Below are 21,952 nucleotides of genomic sequence, written 5' to 3'. Positions count from 1 at the left end.
TGCACAATTATACATGATGACACTAACAGCACGATACTATTCACAGCTCTAATAGCACCAACAATAGTCTTCACAAACATGTAGGAAGAAAGCCAGACCATGAAGCACATGGTCTTCGATGTCTATATAATAATGCCCAGAGTATGGGAAACAAACAGAACGAACTTGAACTCTTGATACAGGAGGGAAATTATGACTTGATAGGTGTAACTGAGACTTGGTGGGATGACTCTCATGACTGGAATACAGCAATTGAAGGATATAACTTGTTCAAAAAGAACAGGAGGAACAAAAAGGGAGGTGGGATTGCACTATATGCCAAAAAATACTTATCTCTGCACAGAAATACAGGAGGATGAGCTTGGCGACCCCATCGAGAGCATCTGGGTTAAAATAAATGGAGCAAAGAATAAAGGGAACCTGGTGGTCGGAGTCTACTACCAGCCACCCAACCAAGGACAAGACGAGGATGAAACTTTTGAAAAGCAAATAGCCAATGTTTCAAGGAAGCATGTCGTAGTAGTAGTAGGGGATGTCAATTTCCCCAATATTGGTTGGGAGACAAATTCTGCAAAACATGGCCCCTCCAAGAGAATCCTGACTTGTGTGGCAGATAACTTACTCCTACAGAAAGTAGAGGAAGGAACTAGATGATCGGCTATCCTGGACTTGATCATAACCAACAGAGATGACTTAGTGGATCACGTAGCAGTTACAGGAACTCTGGGGGAAAGTGACCATGTTATACTTGAGTTCATGGTTCGAAAGGAAGCAAAAGCCCAGTGTAGCTAAACCTGTACCCTGGATTTTAGGAAAGCCGATTTTAATAAACCCAGAACAATGATAAGTAAGGTCCCATGGCAAGTGAGTACATCATGAGAAATGCCGGGTTGGATGAATCACACGTCAGAATTAAGATTGCCGGGAGAATGATCAACAACCTCAGATACGCAGACGATACCACCCTAATGGCTGAAAGTGAAGAGGATCTAAAGAGCCTCTTGTTGAGGGTGAAAGTGGAGAGCGCAAAAGCTGGTTTGAAACTCAACATTAAAAAAACTAAAATCATGGCACGTGGCCCCATCACTTCCTGGCATATAGAAGGGGAAGAAATGGAAGCAGTGACAGATTTTATTTTCTTGGGCTCCAAGATCACCGCAGACGGTGACTGTAGCCTTGAAATTAAAAGACGCTTGCTCCTTGGGAGGAAAGCTATGGGAAACCTAGACAGCATAGTAAGAAGCAGAGACATCACCTTGCCGACAAAGGTTCGTATAATCAAAGCTATGGTTTTCCCAGTAGTAACGTATGGCTGTGAGAGCTGGACTATAAGGAAGGCTGAGCACCGAAGAATCGATGCTTTCGAACTGTGGTGCTGGAGAAGACCCAGGGAGAAGACTCCCTGGAAAAGACCCTGATGCTGGGAAAGATTGAAGGCAAAAGAAGAAGGGGACAGCAGAGGATAAGATGGCTAGATAGCATCACCGATGCAATGAATATGGACTTGAGCACACTCTGGGAGAGAGCTCAGGACAGGAAGGCCTGGCGTGCTATGGTCCATGGGGTCACGAAGAGTCTGACCCGACTGAACGACTGAACAACAAATGGCAAGCGACTCTAATGAGAAAAGGAGTCCAAAATGGGTGGGAGTTTTTAAAAAAGGAAATTCTCAAGGCACAATTACAAACAATTCCAACAAGAAGAAAAGGTGGAAGACAACAGAAGAAGCCAAGGTGGCGTCACAAAACGCTTAGAGATGACCTGGGGGAAAAAAAAAGTACACATATACGAAGTGGAAAGAAGGCCAAGCTACAAAGGAAGAGTACAGGCAGGTAGCACAGAATTGCAGGGATGGCGTCTGGAAGTCTAAAGCTGAGAATGAGCTGAGGTTAGTGAGGGATGCTAAAAGCAACAAAAAAGCTTTCTTAAGCTACATGCAGAGTAAAAGACAGAGGAAAGAAATGGTGGTTCAGCTATTAAATAAGGATGGCAAAATGATAACATGACAAAGAAAAGGCAGAAATGCTCAATTCCTACTTTGGCTCAGTCTTCTCATGAAAGAGGGTCTATGACCTCTGGAGCAGATTATTCTGGAGCAGATTATAAAGCAATCAGTCCGCAAGCACCTTGAAAACAAGGCAGTGATTACTTGAAACCAAGATGGATTTGTCAAGAACAAATCCAGCCAGACAAATATGATCTCATTTTTTCATCAGGTAACCTCCCTTGTGGACTGTGGGAATGCTGTGGACATCATATACCTCGACTTCAGCAAAGCTTTCGACAAACTGCCCCATTATATCCCGATGAGCAAACTAGCTCAAAGTGGGCTAGATGAAGCAACTATCAGGTGGACCCACAGTTGGCTACAGAATCGGACTCAAAGAGTGCTTATCAGTGGGATCTTCTCAAACTGAGGAGAGGTAATGAGCGGGGTACCGCAGGGCTCAGTCCTGGGCCCAGTGCTCTTCAACATGTGTATTAATGACTTGGAGGAGGAGGTGCAGGGAATGCTGATCACATTTGCAGATGACACAAAATTCGGCAGGATAGCTAATACTTTGGAAGACAGAAACAAAATTCAAAGTGATCCGGATAGACTGGAACGCTGGGCAGAAAACAACAGAATGACATTTAATAGGGCAAAATGCCAAGTTCTGCACCTAGGGAAAAGAAACCAAATGCACAGTTACAAGATGGGGGATATGTGGCTCAACAACACTACAAGCAAGAAGGATCTTGGAATTGTTGTGGATCACAAGCTGAATATGAGCCAACAGTGTGATGTGGCTGCAAAAAAGGCCAATGCTCTTTTGGGCTGCATTCATAGGAGCATAGCTTCCAAATCCCGGGAAGTACTAGTTCCCCTCTACTCAGCACTGGTTAGGCCTCATCTGGAATCCTGTGTCCAGTTCTGGGCGCCACACTTTAAGAAGGATGCAGACAAGCTGGAGAGGGTTGAGAGGAGGGCAACAAAGATGATCAGGGGACTGGAAACAAAGCCCTGTGATGAGAGACTGAAAGAACTGGGCCTGTTTAGTCTTCAGAAGAGGAGGGGAGATAGGATAGCGCTCTTCAAGTGCTTGAAAGGTTATCAGAGAGGAAGGCCAGAACATCCCAGAATGCAGGACACGGAATCATGGGCTCAAGTGACAGGAAGCCAGATTCCGGCTGAACATCAGGAAAAACTGCCTGTTAGAGCAGTACAACAATGGAACCCATGACCTAGGGAGGTGGCGGGCTCTCCCACGCTGGAGGCATTCAAGTTGAGGCTGGACAGCCACCTGTTGGGGATGCTCTGACTTGGATTGCTGCATTGATCAGGGGGTTGGACTCGATGGTCTTGTAGGCCCCTTCCAGCCCTACTATTTTATTATTCTATGATATCTACTCAGAAGCATGCCTTACTGTGTTCAATGGGACCTATTTCCAGGTATGTATATGATTGCAGCGTAAGACATCTCTGTACCTTTTCAGGGCACCCTAAATACACAATTATGCTGTTATATTAAGTAACAGTTTTCTTAATTTTTTGGCTGCATTTGTCCCAATGAATTCTCCATCATATAAAAAGGCTCCCTTTGTCTTTTCTACCATGTGAAAAGCAGGCAATATTTTTCACAGCCTAAAATGTTCCCTTTTCCAGGTAAATGAAAGCTCCGAGAGTATCTTCACTTTTGAAAAATTATTGTTGAAACTTAGATCATGCGTTCCCTGGGGTAGAGACCTGCCCCTCTTCTCACGTTATTCTGTAAAATGCTGGCTATGTCAATGGTGCAAATTCATTCACTCATTCATTTTAAAAGTTGCCATTCTTTCTCTCAAACTGGCTTTTCTTGTAGCAGTTGCATCTGCCAGAAAAGCCTCAGAGTCTGGAGCTTTGTGGCTGAGGAGTGAGTTCTGTATATTTCAGGATGGTAGCTGGATTATTGGACTGGACTCGATACTGATACTGTTGTTGGCAAGTGGTAAAATGTGGGCTAGAAGCTGGTACTGTTACGTGGCTTTGTAGCTGGTTGATGGATCATACCTATGACGTGGTCACTGATGCCTCCCCGTCATCCTGGAGAGAACTGATAAGTGGGGTGCGGCAGGGTTCTGTCCTGAGCCTAGCGTTGGTATCTTTTAATGTGTTTAGAGTGGGAAAGGAGGCTGAGGGGAGACAGGATGGCGCCCTCCGAGTACTTGGGAGGCTGTCACAGAGGGGAAGGCCGGGATCTCCTCTCCATCATCCCAGAGCGCAGGACACGGAATCATGGGCTCAGGTGGCAGGACGCCAGAATCCGGCGGAACATCAGGAGAAACGTCCTCACTGTGAGCGCAACACGACCGTGGAAGCAACTGCCTGGGGAGGCGGCGGGCTGTCCCACCCTGGAGGCGTTCGGGACGGGGCTGGCAGCCAGCTGCCGGGGACGCTCCGACGGGGCTCCCGCGCCGAGCGAGGCGCTGCGCCCGACGGCCGCAGAGGCCCCTCCCAACCCGGCTGTCCCGCGAGCCCGCTTCCCCCACGAGCGTTCCGAGGCCGCAGCCGGCCGGCCGAAGCGCTGCTCGCCCGCATCTCCGCCGCCAGGGAGGGCCGGCCGCGCGCCTCCGCCCGCCGTGACGCAGCCGCCTCGCCGGCGCGCCCCCGCCGTCTGCGCTGCCTGCGGCCGCTGCCCCCGAGCCGCTGCCGCTCGCGGCCCGCTTCGCGCGCGCGCGGCAGCGCCTGCCGGGGCGGGGCGGGGCGGGGCGGGCGGCCGCGAGACCCGCCGCGAGACCCGCCGCGCTCCCGCTGCAGCGAGACGCGGCGGCCCCGGAGCGGCGGGTAGGCCCGGCGCTGCCGTCGTGCGCGGCCGGGACGCTTTGGGCGGCGCTGCGGCTGTGGGCCGCCCCAAGACGGCGGCCTGCCGCCGGGGAGGCGGCCTGGGCGGGCGGGCGCGGGCGGCCGGCGAGGGGCCGCTCCGCCGGCGGCGCCCGCGCGCGCCTTCCCGGGAGAAGGCCTCGCCGCGCCCGCGTGTCCCCGGGAGCGGGGCTTCTCCCGCCCCGCAGCTCCGGCCTGCGAAGGCCCGGCCCGGCCCGGCCCGGCCGGCGCCCGCCCCCTTCCCCGGGAACGCTCCGAAGCTCGGCCGCGAAGGCGCCGCAGCCTGCCCGGGGACGGCGCCTTCCTCCCGCGCCCGACAGAGCTCCTCGGCAGTGGCGTGGGAGGCGGCGGGCGCGCCCCCCCTCAGGGCGCCGGCGCGGGGCGGGGCGGGGCCGCCTGAGCGTGATGCCGGACCTGCGCGAGCCCCGCGTGGCCGGGCTAGATGACCCGGAGTTCCCCTCCAGCTCTAGAATTCTGTGATCGCATGTCTGCAAGGAATGCCAGCTGCAGAAGGCACTGGTCGGACCAGTTGCCCCCAGCCCCAAACACTGGTGCTCTGTGAGGAATCCTGCCCCCCTCCCCGCTTTATTCTTTGGAGTCGGGGAGTTCTGCTGCAAGCTCCTCAACCCCCTGCTTGGCATTCAGGCGGTGCGCTGTCCTCCGCGTGTGTGTTTTTAACCTTTGCATTTGCTATTGGCAAGCACTCTGTACAATTTCTCTTTCTCTCTCTGTGTGTATTTAATTTTATTGTGCATTGTATTGGATGTGGGCCTTCTTCTTCTTCTATAAACATGGCTGATAAATTGTATAGATAATTACCTGTCTGAAGTAGGATCCTCCCAAGTGCAAAATGCTCACTTCCCCCCCTCCTGCTTTCTTATCTCTCCACCCCATGCCTAAGAACCCCTTAGGGCTCTCTGGGCTGCCCTTTTCTGCCCTAGGAGATGCCCAGGAGGATGCAAAGCAAGATTGATCACAGGATCATCCAGTTAAGGGCTGCCAGCAGCAGAGCTGTAGAATGGGCCTTCCAGAGTGACCAGCGGGCTGGCTAGAGACTGTCAGTCAGAGACGCTGTGCTGGGCTAAAGTTAGAGCTGTGCACTTTGGGATAAGCAGAGTACCTGTGGGTTGCTTTTCCAGACAGCTGCTTCAAAGGTGACATATGTCTTACCTGGGAAGAAAATTGTATGGTATGAAATGCGATGTGTTTGATGGGTTCAACTCTAGGTAGCCTTCCCCTTCCTCTCACTGTGCTGTTTGGAATCCCAATTGTAAGCTCCTTGGGGCAAGGACCTGCCTCGTTTTACTGACTTTGTTCTGTAAGGCACCATGGGTGATGATGGTGCAGCATATATATATATATATATATATATAAAATCCTAATGTGTGATGATCACAAATATATCTATTTCTGTGCATGCAGCTAGTGTCGACACCAGCTGTGAAACTGTCCAAACACAACTTCCCAGTACCTGTGCATGGTGCGTGTTTGTTTTTTGTGTTGCTGCCCTGGGAACATCGGAGCTGAAAATTGTGAACCTGTTGTTTGTTCCAGGGAGTGAGAGTTGCTTGTGCCAAAGATGCAGCCCTTGCTCGGCATTCTGGGAGGAACCAGGTTGCTCCGTCGGAGGCCTCCGGGTTGGACTTTGCAGTCGGCATTCCGAGCTTGGGTTTCCACTTGTGGTCTGGATTCTGGGACACGCACAAAGGAAGCAAAATGCAAGGGAGGCCTGGATGATTTTCAGGCTAAGTTAGCAGCAGGGCCGTCGTTGCAGCATTTTCTACAAGGAGCTGCTCCTGTGCAGGAAAGACACCATTTGCCGGAGGACGCAGCGGAGGATGCAGCACCCTATCTTGGCCCCAGCACCCTGGAAGGCCGAGGAAGAAAAGGTCTGTGTTGCTGCCTCCTGTTGTCCTGCCATGTAACACCACACCCTTTCTGGAGCTGGGAACAGAAACTGTGCATCCTCAGTTCTGGCTTTGCAACCTGTGCAGATAGCAGCAAAATGGTGTGTGTGGGGGTTGTCATCCTGGTTGGGGAGCCCTGCTAAATGCAAGCTCCGACTGGTTCCCAGAGTCAGCAGAGAGGGGGACCCTGACGGACCTGGCTCCAGTATGTGTTTTCCATGCCAAAGTTCAGCTGTGGAACGTGTGCATTAATAAGAGTACCTCTGAGCATCTGCAGACTTCCTTTGTCTCATGATTTTACACCCAGAGCCAGTTGTTCACATTGGGGAAAAGGCAAATGCTTCTGGGTCAGGGGCTCCTTCTTCCTTGGAAAATGGGCATCTATCAGGAGTGCTTTAGGGGCAGGACATCGTCTTGTCCTGGCTTGTGGGGGGACTTCATTCCAATTATGTGGTAAGAGGGGCACCCTCTGCATGGGAGACGGATCTGTTCAGGCCCTTCCCCAAGGAATCCACCCATCTCTTCTTCTTCCCCCCACTGTTCCAGTGTACCTGGAGACCTACGGCTGCCAAATGAATGTCAGCGACGCAGAGGTTGCCTGGTCCATCCTCCGGAAGAGTGGCTACTTGAGGACCAGCAGACTGGAGGAGGTATGGAGGGGCCCCAGCGGTTGCTTGTGGCAGCAGCATTCTTGCGCTTGCCAGCAGGACTGTGCACGCGGAGTGGTGTGCACAGGATTCCTTGCTGTGCCGGAGAGGCTGCTGGGGGCAAAGCTCTTGTGTCGCAAGCAGCCGTGGCGCCCAGCCGTGCTCCGCAACTGCGTCAAGGCCCCCGAGATGCGACTCCTGGATCATAAATCCTGCAGGCGGCTTTGCTGATCCGTTAGGAAAAACAATAAAAAAGCTGCAGCAGAGCAATATCTTTGCAAGGTGTTAAGAAGGTTAGGGGGAGCCCTGTTTACCCCCTGCTTTCACCTCTCTTTCCTCCCTCTGTTTCCCCTGCGTTGAATTTTAGAGTCTTAAGTGCCTCAGGCCAGGGATATTTCCTTTTCTACTCCGTCAAGCACCATGCACGTGCCAGTGCTATCATAATGTCTAATAAGGGCTTCAGTGTCACAGAGTACTGAGCAAGCTTTCAGTTTCTCCTGGAGTCTTCAGGCTGCATGGTCTGCACAACAACCCCCCTTTCTCTTTGGCTGAACATCAGCCTGAAGAAGAATTCTGGAGAACTCGAAAGCTTGCTCTCTTTGAGACATTGAAGCCCTTCTGGATCAGACTGAAGACCTGTCTAATCCAGCATTCTGTCCCCATGGTGGCCAGCCAGCTGCCCCCAGAGCAAGCAGGACATGAGTGTAATAGTGCCCTCCCACCTCTGTTCCCCAGCAACTGGTACTGAGAGGCATACCGCCTCTGATCCTGTACATAATACGTAGTCATCATTGCTAATAGCTGAGTTTAGTGGCCATCGCTACAGGTTTTCCCTAAGCCACATAGCCCCAATGATGTAACTTTTGCATGTAGGGATGTTAGTCCAACTCCGTAATCATTTTAGTTGCTCTTTTCGCAGCTTGGCAATATCCTTTTTTTGGTGCGGTGAAGAGAACTGGACATAGTATTCCAAGCGTGGTCACATCATAGATATGTATAAAGGCATTATGATATTGGCAGTTTTATTTTCCATCCCTTTCCTAAGGGCCCTAAGATGGAATTTGCCTTATTTGCAACTTTTGTAGTTAGTTCTAATACAGGCATGACCCTCCTGTGGCTGTTGGATCACACAGTTCAGCAGCTTGACAAGGCAGAATGGCTGAACGTTAGGATGGGCTTTGTCTCCCCTTAGAAATGAATTGGATATGAACTGCCAGTTGTCGGAATGTGCACCGTGCCTCTGCCTCTTCCTTGCATTAACGTTGGCCTTCTCCTTTCTGTGGCAGATATTGCCATCACAAATGTCTCTCTTCAGCCTTAAGGGCTAGAAAACTTATTTTTCTTTTGAAATGGAATTCTCAGGCTTAGAGGAATTCTAACATGCCTATTTGTGCCAGAGTCCTGCTCCACACCGATGTCATATTGGAGCATTCACCTTCTGAGTGGAAGAATAGAGCTTCTTTCAAAACCTGCCTGGACTTTGACATCAGATGTTCCTTTCAATTCGCTTGTCTTCCCCCCCATCCCATTTCTCTCTCCTCCATTAGGCTGATGTGATTCTGCTTGTCACGTGTTCAGTCAGGTAAGAAAAAGTGTGCTAGTTTCTTTGGTTTTAAAAATGGGTCCAATGAGTGCTCCCCTAGTGGATGATGGTCAGTGGGATGATTGTGATGCACCCTGGGCTCCTTCAGAGAGCTCTTTGTGCTCTCGTTTTATGCCGCCACCCTGGGGGTCAGCATGTGAGCCAACCTAAGTAGATTTTGGGTTGCCCCAGCTTTGCCACGGGGATTAACTCCACCCTACCCTATCCCAGGAGATCAGTGGCAGCCACCAACTGCTGAAATAAGGGCGCAGAAGGGCTCTGTAGTACCTTGGTTGGAGAGACCTTAACACCGGCCCGTTCAGTAGCCTGGCTGAGACGCCCAAGGCAAAAATGTGGGGGTGAGGTTCCTTTAATAAAAGAGTATGTTTATTAATCAAAACATGGAAAATGTAGGATTGCGTTAAGTTAAATAAAGAAATGAAATATTATTCCTACATTCTAACCTTTAAACTAATAATGCCTTACCTGGAAGAATCAGCATGCTTGCTCTTTTGTGCCGCTGAAGATCCATTCTAGGAAGCAATAATCCCACTCCCCAGTCCTTGTCTTCCGACAGCGGAACAGCATAGACTTAACGGAGCATGGCTAGCTAGTTCCAGCCGAAGACTGGGCAGCTGAAGGCTGGAGACCTTGAGATGCTTCTCCTTAGCCAGAAGCCTTGGTTCTCTGCTAATAGGACCTGGCCTGTTAAATGGACACAATGGCACAAGCCCTACTTAGGCTGTTAGGCAGAGTGAAACAGAGCTCAGCATGTACTCTTGCCCCTCTTGGAAGGAATGTTGGGGTCACGGTGTAACAAAAGGTCAAACTTATGCATTCGTATGCATTGTCTACGATTTCATAGAATCATAGAACCATAGAATAGTAGGGTTGGAAGGGGCCTGCAAGACCATCGAGTCCAACCCCCTGCTCAGTGCAGGAATCCAAGTCAGCGCAACCCTGACAGGTGGCTGTCCAGCCTCGTCTTGAAGGCCTCTGGTGTGGGAGAGCCCTCCGCCTCCCCAGGGAATTGGTTCCATTGTTGTATTGCTTTATCAATCGGGAGGTTTTTCCTGATGTTCAGCCGGAATCTGGCTGCCTGTCACTCGAGCCCATGATTCTGTGTCCTGCACTCTGGGATGATGGAGAAGAGATCCTGGCCTTCCTCTCTGTGACAAACTTTCAAGTACTTGAAGAGCACTACCCTATCTCCCCTCAGTCTTCTCTTCTCAAGGCTAAACAGGCCCAGTTCTTTCAGTCTCTCCTCATAGGGCTTTGTTTCCTGTCCCCTGATCATCTTTGTTGCCCTCCTCTGAACCCTCTCCAGCTTGTCTGCATCCTTCTTAAAGTGTGTGTTGCCCTTGGCCATGGGCGTTGAACTCTTAGGTTAGAAGTGCCAAGACAGTGATAAATCAGACTCAAAGTTTTACTTACAAGGAGTACTTTATTGAGTAACTTACAGCACACAGGCATACCCAGTGGTTGGATCAGACAGCTTCTCTGAACCACGAGCCACTGGGTACAATGGGTCTTATACACTACAGGTTAGCAACAGGCAGCGTTTCAGCAGCACGCGCCCCTCATGTCCATTCTCAGCATCAACCAACAGCACTTGGTTCTCAAGTGTAGCCACCTGCAGCTTTAAGGTAAACAAACGCTGTTTCTCAGGCTCATGAGTGATAAGACATTCTCCTCATTAGTGAGGAATGTTCTTCGAGCTGCTTCTCACCCATTTCACTCATCTGGCTACATCAGGAGGCCAGTTAAGTGAAAACAGCAGCCCTCTGACCAAAGCCAGAGAGCATTATGGATCTAAGCCATAAGAGCCACTACTAATAGCTTGGTTCAGGCCTGGGGCCTTACAAAGTGTGGTGCCCCCAGTACTGGCCACAGTACTCCAGATGAAGCCTAACCAGTGCTGAGTAGCGGGGACGAGTACTTCCCGGGATTTGGAAGCTATGCTTCTATGAATGCAGCCCAAAAGAGCATTTGCCTTTTTTGCAGCCACATCACATTGTTGGCTCATATTCAGCTTGTGATGGACAACAATTCCAAGATCCTTCTCGCTTGTAGTGTTGTTGAGCCACGTATCCCCCATCTTGTAACTGTGCATTTGGTTTCTTTTTCCTAGGTGCAGAACTAGGCATCTATCCCTGTTAAATTTCATTCTGTTGTTTTCTGCCCAACGCTCCAGCCTGTCAAGATCACTCATAGAATAGTAGGGTTGGAAGGGGCCTACAAGGCCATCGAGTCCAGCCCCCAGGCCATTGAGTCCAACTGAGTCCAACACTTTGAATTTTGTTTATGTCTTCTAAAGTATTAGCTATCCCACCCAATTTTGTGTCATCTGCAAATTTGATCAGCATTCCCTGCACCTCCTCCTCCAAGTCATTAATAAAAATGTTGAAGAGCACTGGGCCCAGGACTGAGCCCTGCGGTACCCCACTCGTTACCTCTCCCCAGTTGGAGAAGTTCCCATTGATAAACACTCTTTGAGTCCAATTCTGTAGCCAACTGTGGATCCACTGTATTGTTGTTTCATCTAGCCCACTTTGAGCTAGTTTGCTCATCAGGATATCATGGGACACTTTGCCGAAAGCTTTGCTGAAGTCAAGGTATATGATGTCCACAGCATTCCCACAGTCCACAAGGGTGGTTACCTGATCCAAAAATGAGAGCAGATTAGTCTGGCTGGATTTGTTCTTGACGTATCCGTGTTGGCTTCGAGTAATCACTGCATTGCTTTCAAGGTGCTTACAGATGGATCGCTTTCTAATCTGCTCCAGAATTTTCCCAGGGATTGATGTCAGACTGGTCTGTAGTTCCCAGGTTTCTCCTTTTTACCCTTTTTGAAGATAGGGACAACGTTAGCCTTCCTCCAATCATCTGGCACGTCACCCGTCCTCCATGATTTCTCAAAGAGAATAGACAGTGGTTCTGAGAGTTCTTCTGCCAGTTCCTCTATTACTCTAGGAGGCAGTTCATCTGGCCCTGGAGATTTGAACTCATGGATCTTAAGCTGCAATCCTGCCCCTTCAGCCTGTACTTCGCCTTTGCCAGGAGGGTCATAGACCCTCTTTTGGGAGAAGACTGAGCCAAAGTAGGAATTGAGCACCTCTGCCTTTTCTTTGTCATCTGTTATTTTGCTATCCTTTTATTTAATAGTTGAACCATCATTTCTTTCCTCTGTCTTTTACTATGCATGTTTCTCAAGAAAGCCTTTTTGTTGCTTTTAGCATCTCTTGCTAACCTCAGCTCATCCTCAGCTTTAGCCTTCCTGACGCCATCCCTGCAATTCTGTGTTACTTGCCTGTACTCTTCCTTTGTTGCTTGGCCTTTCTTCCACTTCCTATATGTGTCCTTTTTTTGTTTTCAGGTCATCTCTTAGCTTTTTGTGAAGCCACCTTGGCTTCTTCTGTTGTCTTCCACCTTTTTTTCTTGTTGGAATGGTTTGTAATTGTGCCTTGAGAATTTCCTTTTTAAAAAACTCCCACCCATCTTGGACTCCTTTTCTTGTTAGAGTCGCTTGCCATGGGACCTTAGTTATCATTCTTCTGAGTTTATTAAAATCGGCTTTCCTAAAATCCAGGGTACACGTTTGGCTACACTGGGCTTTTGCTTCTTTTAGAACCATGAACTCAAGTATAACATGGTCACTTTCCCCCAGAGTCTGTGTAACTGCTACTTTATCCACTAAGTCATCTCTGTTGGTTACGATCCAGTCAAGGATAGCCGATCCTCTAGTTCCTTCCTCCACTTTCTGTAGGAGTAAGTTATCCAACTTAAGTAAGTTAGGAGTAAGGAGTAAGTTATCCTGTTGTTCCAACAGCACAAGAGGCGACTCTACACATGGACGTCACCAGATGGTCAATATCGAAATCAGATTGATTATGTCCTTTGCAGCCAAAGATGGAGAAGCTCCATACAGTCAGTAAAAACAAGACCTGGAGCTGACTGTGGCTCAGATCATGAGCTGCTTCTTGCAAAATTTCGGCTTAAATTGAAGAACGTCGGGAAAACCACTAAACCTTTCAGGTATGACCTAAATCATATCCCTGATGAATATACAGTGGAGGTGAGGAATAGATTTCAGGGATTAGACCTGATAGACAGAGTGCCTGAGGAACTATGGACGGAGGTCCGTAACACTGTTCAGGAGGCAGCAACGAAATCCATCCCAAAGAAAAAGAAATGCAAGAAAGCCAAGTGGCTGTCTGATGAGGCTTTACAAGTAGCTGAGGAAAGAAGGGAAGCGAAAAGCAAGGGAGAAAGGGGAAGATATACCCAACTGAATGCAGAGTTCCAGAGAATAGCAAGGAGAGACAAGAAGGCCTTCTTAAGTGAACAATGCAAAGAAATCGAGGAAAACAACAGAATGGGAAAGACTAGAGATCTCTTCAAGAAAATTGGAGATCTCAAGGGAACGTTTTGTGCAAAGACGGGCATGATAAAGGACAAAGAAGGCAGGGACCTAACAGAAGCAGATGAGATTAAGAAGAGGTGGCAAGAATACACAGAAGAACTATACAGGAAAGATCTGAATGTCCCTGATAGCCATGATAGTGCGGTCACTGAACTTGAGCCGGACATCCTCGAGAGTGAAGTCAAGTGGGCCTTAGGAAGCATTAGTAACAACAAAGCTAGCGGAGATGACAGTATTCCAGCCGAGCTATTTAAAATCCTAAAAGATGATGCTGTTAAAGTGCTGCATTCAATATGCCAACAAATCTGGAACACTCAACAATGGCCACAAGACTGGAAAAGGTCAGTTTACATTCCAATTCCAAAGAAGGGCAACGCCAAAGAGTGTTCAAACTACCGCACCATTGCGCTCATTTCACATGCCAGCAAGGTGATGCTCAAAATCCTACAAGCTAGGCTTCAGCAGTATGCGAACCGAGAACTACCGGAAGTACAAGCTGGGTTTCGAAGAGGCAGAGGAACTAGAGATCAAATCGCCAACATTCGCTGCATCATGGAGAAAGCAAGAGAATTCCAGAAAAACGTCTCTTTCTGCTTCATTGACTATGCTAAAGCCTTTGATTGTGTGGATCACAACAAACTGTGGCAAATTCTGAAAGTGATGGGAGTACCAGACCACCTTACCTGTCTCCTGAGAAACCTGTACGAGGGTCAAGAAGCAACAGTAAGAACCAGACATGGAACAACCGATTGGTTCAAAATTGGGAAAGGAGTACGACAAGGCTGCATATTGTCACCCTGCTTATTTAACTTATATGCAGAGTACATCATGAGAAATGCTGGGTTGGATGAATCAGAGGTCGGAATTAAGATTGCCGGGAGAATTATCAACAACCTCCGATATGCAGACGATACCACCCTAATGGCAGAAAGCGAAGAGGATCTCAAGAGCCTCTTGTTGAGGGTGAAAGAGGAGAGTGCAAAAGCTGGTTTGAAACTCAACATTAAAAAAACTAAGATCATGGCATCTGGCCCCATCACTTCCTGGCATATAGAAGGGGAAGAAATGGAAGCAGTGACAGATTTTACTTTCTTGGGCTCCAAGATCACTGCAGACGGTGACTGTAGCCATGAAATTAAAAGACGCTTGCTCCTTGGGAGGAAAGCTATGGCCAACCTAGACAGCATAGTCAGAAGCAGAGACATCACCTTGCCGACAAAGGTCCATCTAATCAAAGCTATGGTTTTCCCAGTAGTAATGTATGGCTGTGAGAGCTGGACTATAAGGAAGGCTGAGCGCCGAAGAATTGATGCTTTCGAACTGTGGTGCTGGAGAAGACTCTTACGAGTCCCCTGGACTGCAAGGAGGTCAAATCAGTCCATCCTAAAGGAAATCAACCCTGAGTGCTCATTGGAAGGACAGATAATGAAGCTGAAGCTCAAATATTTTGGCCACCTAATGCGAAGAGAAAACTCCCTGGAAAAGACCCTGATGCTGGGAAAGACTGAAGGCAAAAGGAGAAGGGGACGGCAGAGGATGAGATGGCTAGATAGCATCACGGATGCAATGAATATGAACTTGAGCACACTCCGGGAGAGAGCGCAGGAAGGCCTGGCGTGCTATGGTCCATGGGGTCACGAAGAGTCGGACACGACTGAACAACAACAACAACAACAAGTTATCTACCACACAAGTCAGGATTCTCTTGGAGGGGCCATGTTTTGCAGAATTTGTCTCCCAACAAATATCGGGGAAATTGAAGTCCCCCACTACTACTACATCATGCTTCCTTAAAACGTTGGCTATTTGCTTTTCAAAAGTTACATCCTCGTCTTCTCCTTGACTGGGTGGCCGGTAGTAGACTTGGACCACCAGGTTCCTTTTATTCTTTGCTCCATTTATTTTATCCCAGGTGCTCTCATTGGGGCTACCAAGCTCTTCCTCCTGTATTTCTGTGCAGAGATAAGTATTTTTAACAGATAGTGCAACCCCACCTCCCTTTCTGTTCCTCCTGTTCTTTTTGAACAAGTTACATCCTTCAATTGCTGTATTCCCGTCATGAGAGTCATCCCACCAAGTCTCAATTACACCTGTCAAGTCATAATTTCCCTCCTGTTCAAGTTTGTTCTGTTTGTTTCTCATACCCTGGGCATTAGTATATAGACATCAAAGACCATGTGCTTTATAGTCTGGCTTTCTTCCTACATGTTTGTGAAGACTATTATTGGGTGCTATTAGAGCTGTTCTCTCTGTTGCAGTGCACGAGCCTTCGTCCATTGTTACCCCCAACTTTGTCTCCCTTCCCTGTAGGATTCAGTTTAAAGCCCTTCTGATAAAGTTCTTCATGCTGTTGCCAAACACATTCTTCCCAGCCCTTGTGAGGTGCAACCCATCCCTTGCCAATGGTCCATCTTCCAGGAAGTATAGCCTGTGGTTCCAGAATCCAAATCTCTCACGTCGGCACCACCTTCATAGCCAGTCGTTCACCCGGAGTATTTCTTGTTCCCTTTCTATCCCTCTTCTGACTACTGGAAGGATGGATGAGAAACCTTTCTGCCCTGAAAGTTCTTGAGTTTCCTTCCCAAAGCTTCAAAGTCTGACATGATTTCTTTGTAGCTCTGCTTGGTCGTATCATTTGTTCCCACATGGATGAGAAGAAAGGGATACCTGTCAGTGGGCTTTATGAGTGCAGGCAACCTTTCAGTCACGTCTCTAATCCGTCTTCCTGGGAGACAGCATACCTGGTGAGTCCATGGGTCTTCGCAACATACTTGGGTTTCGATCCCACGCAGCAAGGAGTCTGCCACTGCTACTACTCTTCTTGTTGTTGTAGGAATGGGGTTCATCGCCTCTGCAGGCTGCCCTCCAGTCTCATCCGCAAGTACCTGGAATCGGTTCCACAGCTCCACTGCTTTCACTGGTGCAGAGTGGCGTCTAGTTATTCTCCTAATTGTCACCCTTTTCCAAGGAGCATCCTCTACTCCATTTTCCTTCACCTCAGCATTTCCCTCTTCTGCCTCAGCTTGCTGTTGCTTGTCTATCTTCTGTTCTTCACTTTGCTGCCGTAGTTCCATCGTTCTGTCCAAGAACTCTTCGTATTCTCTTATTCCCTGGAGGCGCGACATTTGCCGTTCCAGTTGTCTTACTTTCTCTTCCAAAAGTGTGATGAACTTGCACTTGTTGCAGGTGTAGGCCATGTTGATCTCAGGCAGGAAAACAAACATTGCACAGACCTTGCAGGTCACCACCACTGGAGAGTCTTGTCTTTCCATGGTCTCTGTTCCCTTTATGTTTCTCGCTTTCTGATTGTACTGGAATAGCCTGTGCCAGGTTGGATGAATCACAGGTCAGAATTAAGATTGCCGGGAGAATTATCAACAACCTCAGATACGCAGACGATACCACCCTAATGGCAGAAAGCGAAGAGGATCTAAAGAGCCTCTTGTTGAGGGTGAAAGTGGAGAGTGCAAAAGCTGGTTTGAAAATCAACATTAAAAAAACAAAGATCATGGCATCAGGCCCCATCACTTCCTGGCATATAGAAGGGGAAGAAATGGAAGCAGTGACAGATTTTATTTTCTTGGGCATCCGAGATCACTGCAGACGGTGACTGTAGCCATGAAATTAAAAGACGCTTGCTCCTTGGGAGGAAAGCTATGGCAAACTTAGACAGCATAGTAAGAAGCAGAGACATCACCTTCCTGACAAAGGTCCGTAAAATCAAAGCTATGGTTTTCCCAGTAGTAATGTATGGCTGTGAGAGCTGGACTGTAAGGAAGGCTGAGCGCCGAAGAATCCATGCTTTCGAACTGTGGTGCTGGAGAAGACTCTTACGAGTCCCCTGGACTGCAAGGAGGTCAAATCAGTCCATCCTAAAGGAAATCAACCCTGAGTGCTCATTGGAAGGACAGATACTGAAGCTGAAGCTCAAATATTTTGGCCATCTAATGCAAAGAGAAAACTCACTGGAAAAGACCCTGAGGCTGGGAAAGATTGAAGGCAAAAGGAGAAGGGGACGGCAGAGGATGAGATGGCTAGATAGCATCACCGATGCAATGAATATGGACTTGAGCACGCTCCGGGAGAGAGTGGAGGACAGGAAGGCCTGGAGTGCTATGGTCCATGGGGTCACGAAGAGTCGGACATGACTTAACGACTGAACAACAACAAAAACAGAGTCCCATTGCAGTTTGCCTTTGTCTCCTCTTCCTTCAACTCCCCTGGCCAACTCCTGTTTGCTGTCCCTCTGGCTCGCTCTGATCACTCTCTCTCTGGGAGCTTGCTTGCTTCTATAGTCCCTAGACCAGCTGGAGCAGCTTCCTCTGCTCTGCTCTGCTAGGAGGCAGGAAACAGACTTTATCCACTAAGTCATCTCTGTTGGTTAGGATCAAGTCAAGGATAGCCGATCCTCTAGTTTCTTCCTCCACTTTTTCTGGGGGAAGTTATCTGTGACACAAGTCAGGAATCTCTTGGAGGGGCCATGGTTTGCAGAATTTGTCTTTCAAAAAACATTGGGGAAGTTGAAGTCCCCCATTACTACTACATCATGCTTCCTTGAAACCTTGGCAATTTGCTTTTCAAAAGTTTCATCCTCGTCTTCTCCTTGATTGGGTGGCTGGTAGTAGACTCCGACCACCATGTTCCTTTTATTCTTTGCTCCATTTATTTTAACCCAGATGCTCTCGGTGGGGCCGCCAAGCTCATCCTCCTGTATTTCTGTGCAGAGATAAGTATTTTTAACATATAGTGCAACCCCGCCTCCCTTTCTGTTCCTCCTGTTCTTTTTGAACAAGTTATAAGCTTCAATTGCTGTATTCCAGTCATGGAAGTCATCCCACCAACTTTGGGGATTTAACCCTGAAGTTCCCAACTCTCCTTGACAATTTAAGATGCTTTAAAAATGGGCTTTGTTGTTGTTGTTCAGTCGTTCAGTTGTGTCCGACTCTTCGTGACCCCATGGACCATAGCACGCCAGGCCTTCCTGTCCTGCGCTCTCTCCCGGAGCGTGCTCAAGTTCATATTCATTGCATCAGTGATGCTATCTAGCCATCTCATCCTCTGCCGTCCCCTTCTCCTTTTGCCTTCAGTCTTTCCCAGCATCAGGGTCTTTTCCAGGGAGTTTTCTCTTCGCATTAGGTGGCCAAAATATTTGAGCTTCAGCTTCATTATCTGTCCTTCCAATGAGCACTCAGGGTTGATTTCCTTTAGGATGGACTGATTTGACCTCCTTGCAGTCCAGGGGACTCGTAAGAGTCTTCTCCAGCACCACAGTTCGAAAGCATCGATTCTTCGGCGCTCAGCCTTCCTTATAGTCCAGCTCTCACAGCCATACATTACTACTGGGAAAACCATAGCTTTGATTAGACGGACCTTTGTCAGGAAGGTGATGTCTCTGCTTCTGACTATGCTGTCTAGGTTGGCCATAGCTTTCCTCCCAAGGAGCAAGCGTCTTTTAATTTCATGGCTACAGTCACCGTCTGCGGTGATCTTGGAGCCCAAGAAAGTAAAATCTGTCACTGCTTCCATTTCTTCCCCTTCTATATGCCAGGAAGTGATGGGGCCAGATGCCATGATCTTCGTGTTTTTAATGTTGAGTTTCAAACCAGCTTTTGCACTCTCCTCTTTCACCCTCAACAAGAGGCTGTTTAGATCCTCTTCGCTTTCTGCCATTAGGGTGGTATCGTCTGCATATCGGAGGTTGTTGATAATTCTCCCAGCAATCTTAATTCCGACCTCTGATTCATCCAACCCGGCATTTCTCATGATGTACTCCGCATATAAGTTAAATAAGCAGGGTGACAATATGCAGCCTTGTCGTACTCCTTTCCCAATTTTGAACCACTCGGTTGTTCCATGTCTGGTTCTTACTGTTGCTTCTTGACCCTCGTACAGGTTTCTCAGGAGACAGGTAAGGTGGTCTGGTACTCCCATCACTTTCAGAATTTGCCACAGTTTGTTGTGATCCACACAATCAAAGGCTTTAGCGTAGTCAATGAAGCAGAAAGAGACGTTTTTCTGGAATTCTCTTGCTTTCTCCATGATGCAGCGAATGTTGGCGATTTGATCTCTAGTTCCTCTGCCTCTTCGAAACCCAGCTTGTACTTCCGGTAGTTCTCGGTTCGCATACTGCTGAAGCCTAGCTTGTAGGATTTTGAGCATCACCTTGCTGGCATGTGAAATGAGCGCAATGGTGCGGTAGTTTGCACACTCTTTGGCGTTGCCCTTCTTTGGAATTGGAATGTAAACTGACCTTTTCCAGTCTTGTGGCCACTGTTGAGTGTTCCAGATTTGTTGGCATATTGAATGCAGCCCTTTAACAGCATCATCTTTTAGGATTTTAAATAGCTCGGCTGGAATACTGTCATCTCTGCTAGCTTTGTTGTTACTAATGCTTCCTAAGGCCCACTTGACTTCACTCTCGAGGATGTCCGGCTCAACCATGGGGCTGTCCCAACATGTCATCGGCCCAACGCATATAAAAGGACACACGCTGGATCTGGTTTTCTCGACTGGGTAGGAGGATGGTGATCTGAAAGTAGAGGAATTAACATCTGTCCCTTTGTCATGGTCAGATCACTTCCTGCTGAGGTTTAGACTTCTGGCGGCCTTTCCCCTCTGCAAGGGTGGGGGACCTATTAAAATGGTCCACCCCCGGAGATTAATGGATTCCGATGGATTCCAGAGGGCTCTGGGGGGTTTTCCTGCTGGTATGGCTGGTGCTCCTGTCGAAGCCCAGGTCGCTCTGTGGAATGCAGAGATGACTCGGGCGGTTGACACGATCGCGCCCAAGCGCCCTCTCCCTCTGAGCAGAGCCCGGCCAGCTCCTTGGTATACACCTGAGCTGAGGGCAATGAAGCAAGAGGGGAGACGGCTAGAACGCAGGTGGAGGAAAACTCGTGCTGAGTCTGACCGAACACAGGTAAGAGCCCACTATCGAGCCTACTCTGTGGCGGTGAGGGTGGCAAAGAGGCAGTTCTTTTCCACCAGCATTGCATCTTCTCAGTGTCGCCCGGCGGAGCTTTTCCGAGTGGTTCGCGGCCTGTTACATTCTGGGCCAGGGAGAGAGACGGTGGAACCCTCGGTAGCACGCTGTGACGAGTTTGCGCAGCACTTTGAGGATAAAGTCGCTCAGATTCGTCATGAATTGGACACCACGATTAATGCAGTTCCATTGGTAGAGGCGTTCAAAGCACCGTCTGGTCCAGTTTTATTGGATGAGTTTCAGTTACTGAGGCCTGAGGATGCGGACAAGGTGCTTGGCCAAGTCCGATCGACCACTTGTGTGCTTGACCCTTGCCCTTCATGGCTTATTAAATCAAACAAGGAGGGGTTGTCCGGCTGGGTCCAGGAGGTTGTAAATTCCTCCTTGAGAGAGGGAGTGGTGCCTGCCGCTTTAAAAGAGGCAGTAATTAGACCACTCCTGAAAAAGCCTAACCTGGACCCAGAGGATGTTAACAATTATAGGCCAGTGGCCAACATCCCCTTCCTGGGCAGGGTGCTTGAGCGGGTGGTTGTAGGACAGCTCCAGGCACTCTTGAATGAAACGGATTATCTAGATCCATTTCAATCGGGCTTCAGGCCTGGTTTTGGAACGGAAACTGCCTTGGTCGCCCTGTGGGATGACCTCTGCCGGGAGAGGGACAGGGGGAGTGCGACCCTTTTGATTCTCCTGGACCTCTCAGCGGCTTTCAATACCATCGACCATGGTATCCTTCTGGATAGGTTGTCTGGGTTGGGAGTTGGAGGCACTGCACTGCAGTGGTTCCGCTCCTACTTGGATGGCCGATTCCAGAAGGTGGTGCTGGGGGATTATTGCTCTGTGCCATGGCAATTGTGCCATGGGGTTCCACAGGGCTCTATTCTATCCCCCATGCTGTTTAACATCTACATGAAACCGCTGGGGGAGGTTATCTGGAGGTGTGGGCTGAGGTGCCATCAATATGCAGATGACACCAGCTCTACTTCTCTTTCTCATCAAAACCAGGTGAGGCAGTGGCTGTTCTGAACCAGTGCCTGGGCACGGTAATGGACTGGATGAGGGCCAATAAACTGAAACTCAATCCAGACAAGACGGAGGTACTGTTAGTGGGTGGTTTGTCTGCCCGGCTAGGTGATAATCAACCTGTTCTGGAGGGTGTTGCACTCCCCCTAAAGGATCAGGTTCGTAGTTTGGGGGTGCTCTTGGATCCAGAACTGTCACTTGAGGCACAGGTGAACTCAGTGGCACGGAGCACTTTTTATCAGCTTAGGCTGGTATACCAACTACGCCCTTATCTGGACAGAGATAGCCTAGCTACAGTTATCCATGCTCTGATAACTTCTCGTCTGGATTACTGCAATGCGTTTTATGTGGGGCTGCCTTTGAAAACGGTCCGGAAACTTCAGCTGGTCCAAAATAGGGCAGCAAGATTGTTAACAGGGACTGGCCTGCGAGCAGATATTACGCCAGTACTTTTCCAGCTGCACTGGCTGCCGGTCCATTTCCGGGCCCGATTCAAAGTGCTGGTGTTAACATTCAAAGCCCTTAACGGCTTGGGGCCAGGTTACCTGAAG

At 48.9% G+C, this 21,952-nt stretch overlaps 1 protein-coding gene across 9 annotated transcripts in view; it reads left to right on the top strand.

The window, feature by feature from the left end:
- Nucleotides 1-4,136: 4,136 nt before the first annotated feature.
- CDK5RAP1 (CDK5RAP1 mitochondrial tRNA methylthiotransferase) overlaps nt 4,137-21,952 on the top strand; it is a 32,736-nt gene continuing 14,920 nt past the window's right edge. For 3 of the 9 annotated variants that reach the window (XM_084854873.1, XM_084854880.1, XM_084854877.1), the window contains exons 1-4: nt 4,716-4,804; nt 6,395-6,729; nt 7,294-7,397; nt 8,942-8,976. In XM_084854873.1, the coding sequence (XP_084710999.1) occupies nt 6,420-6,729; nt 7,294-7,397; nt 8,942-8,976 (449 nt within the window). In that variant the 5' untranslated portion in view covers nt 4,716-4,804; nt 6,395-6,419. Of the gene's footprint in view, nt 4,315-4,715; nt 4,805-5,223; nt 5,399-5,741; nt 5,995-6,394; nt 6,730-7,293; nt 7,398-8,941; nt 8,977-21,952 lie in introns of those variants that run through there. The other 6 variants (XM_084854875.1, XM_084854879.1, XM_084854882.1 and 3 more) reach the window with 4 other exon arrangements.

Source organism: Heloderma suspectum, chromosome 4 (assembly GCF_057233095.1).
Source record: "Heloderma suspectum isolate Gila_16-S chromosome 4, 16-S_ref, whole genome shotgun sequence".
Taxonomy (NCBI): domain Eukaryota; kingdom Metazoa; phylum Chordata; class Lepidosauria; order Squamata; family Helodermatidae; genus Heloderma; species Heloderma suspectum.
Note: the sequence above shows the minus strand (reverse complement) of the source record. Positions and strands in the feature narration are given on the sequence as shown.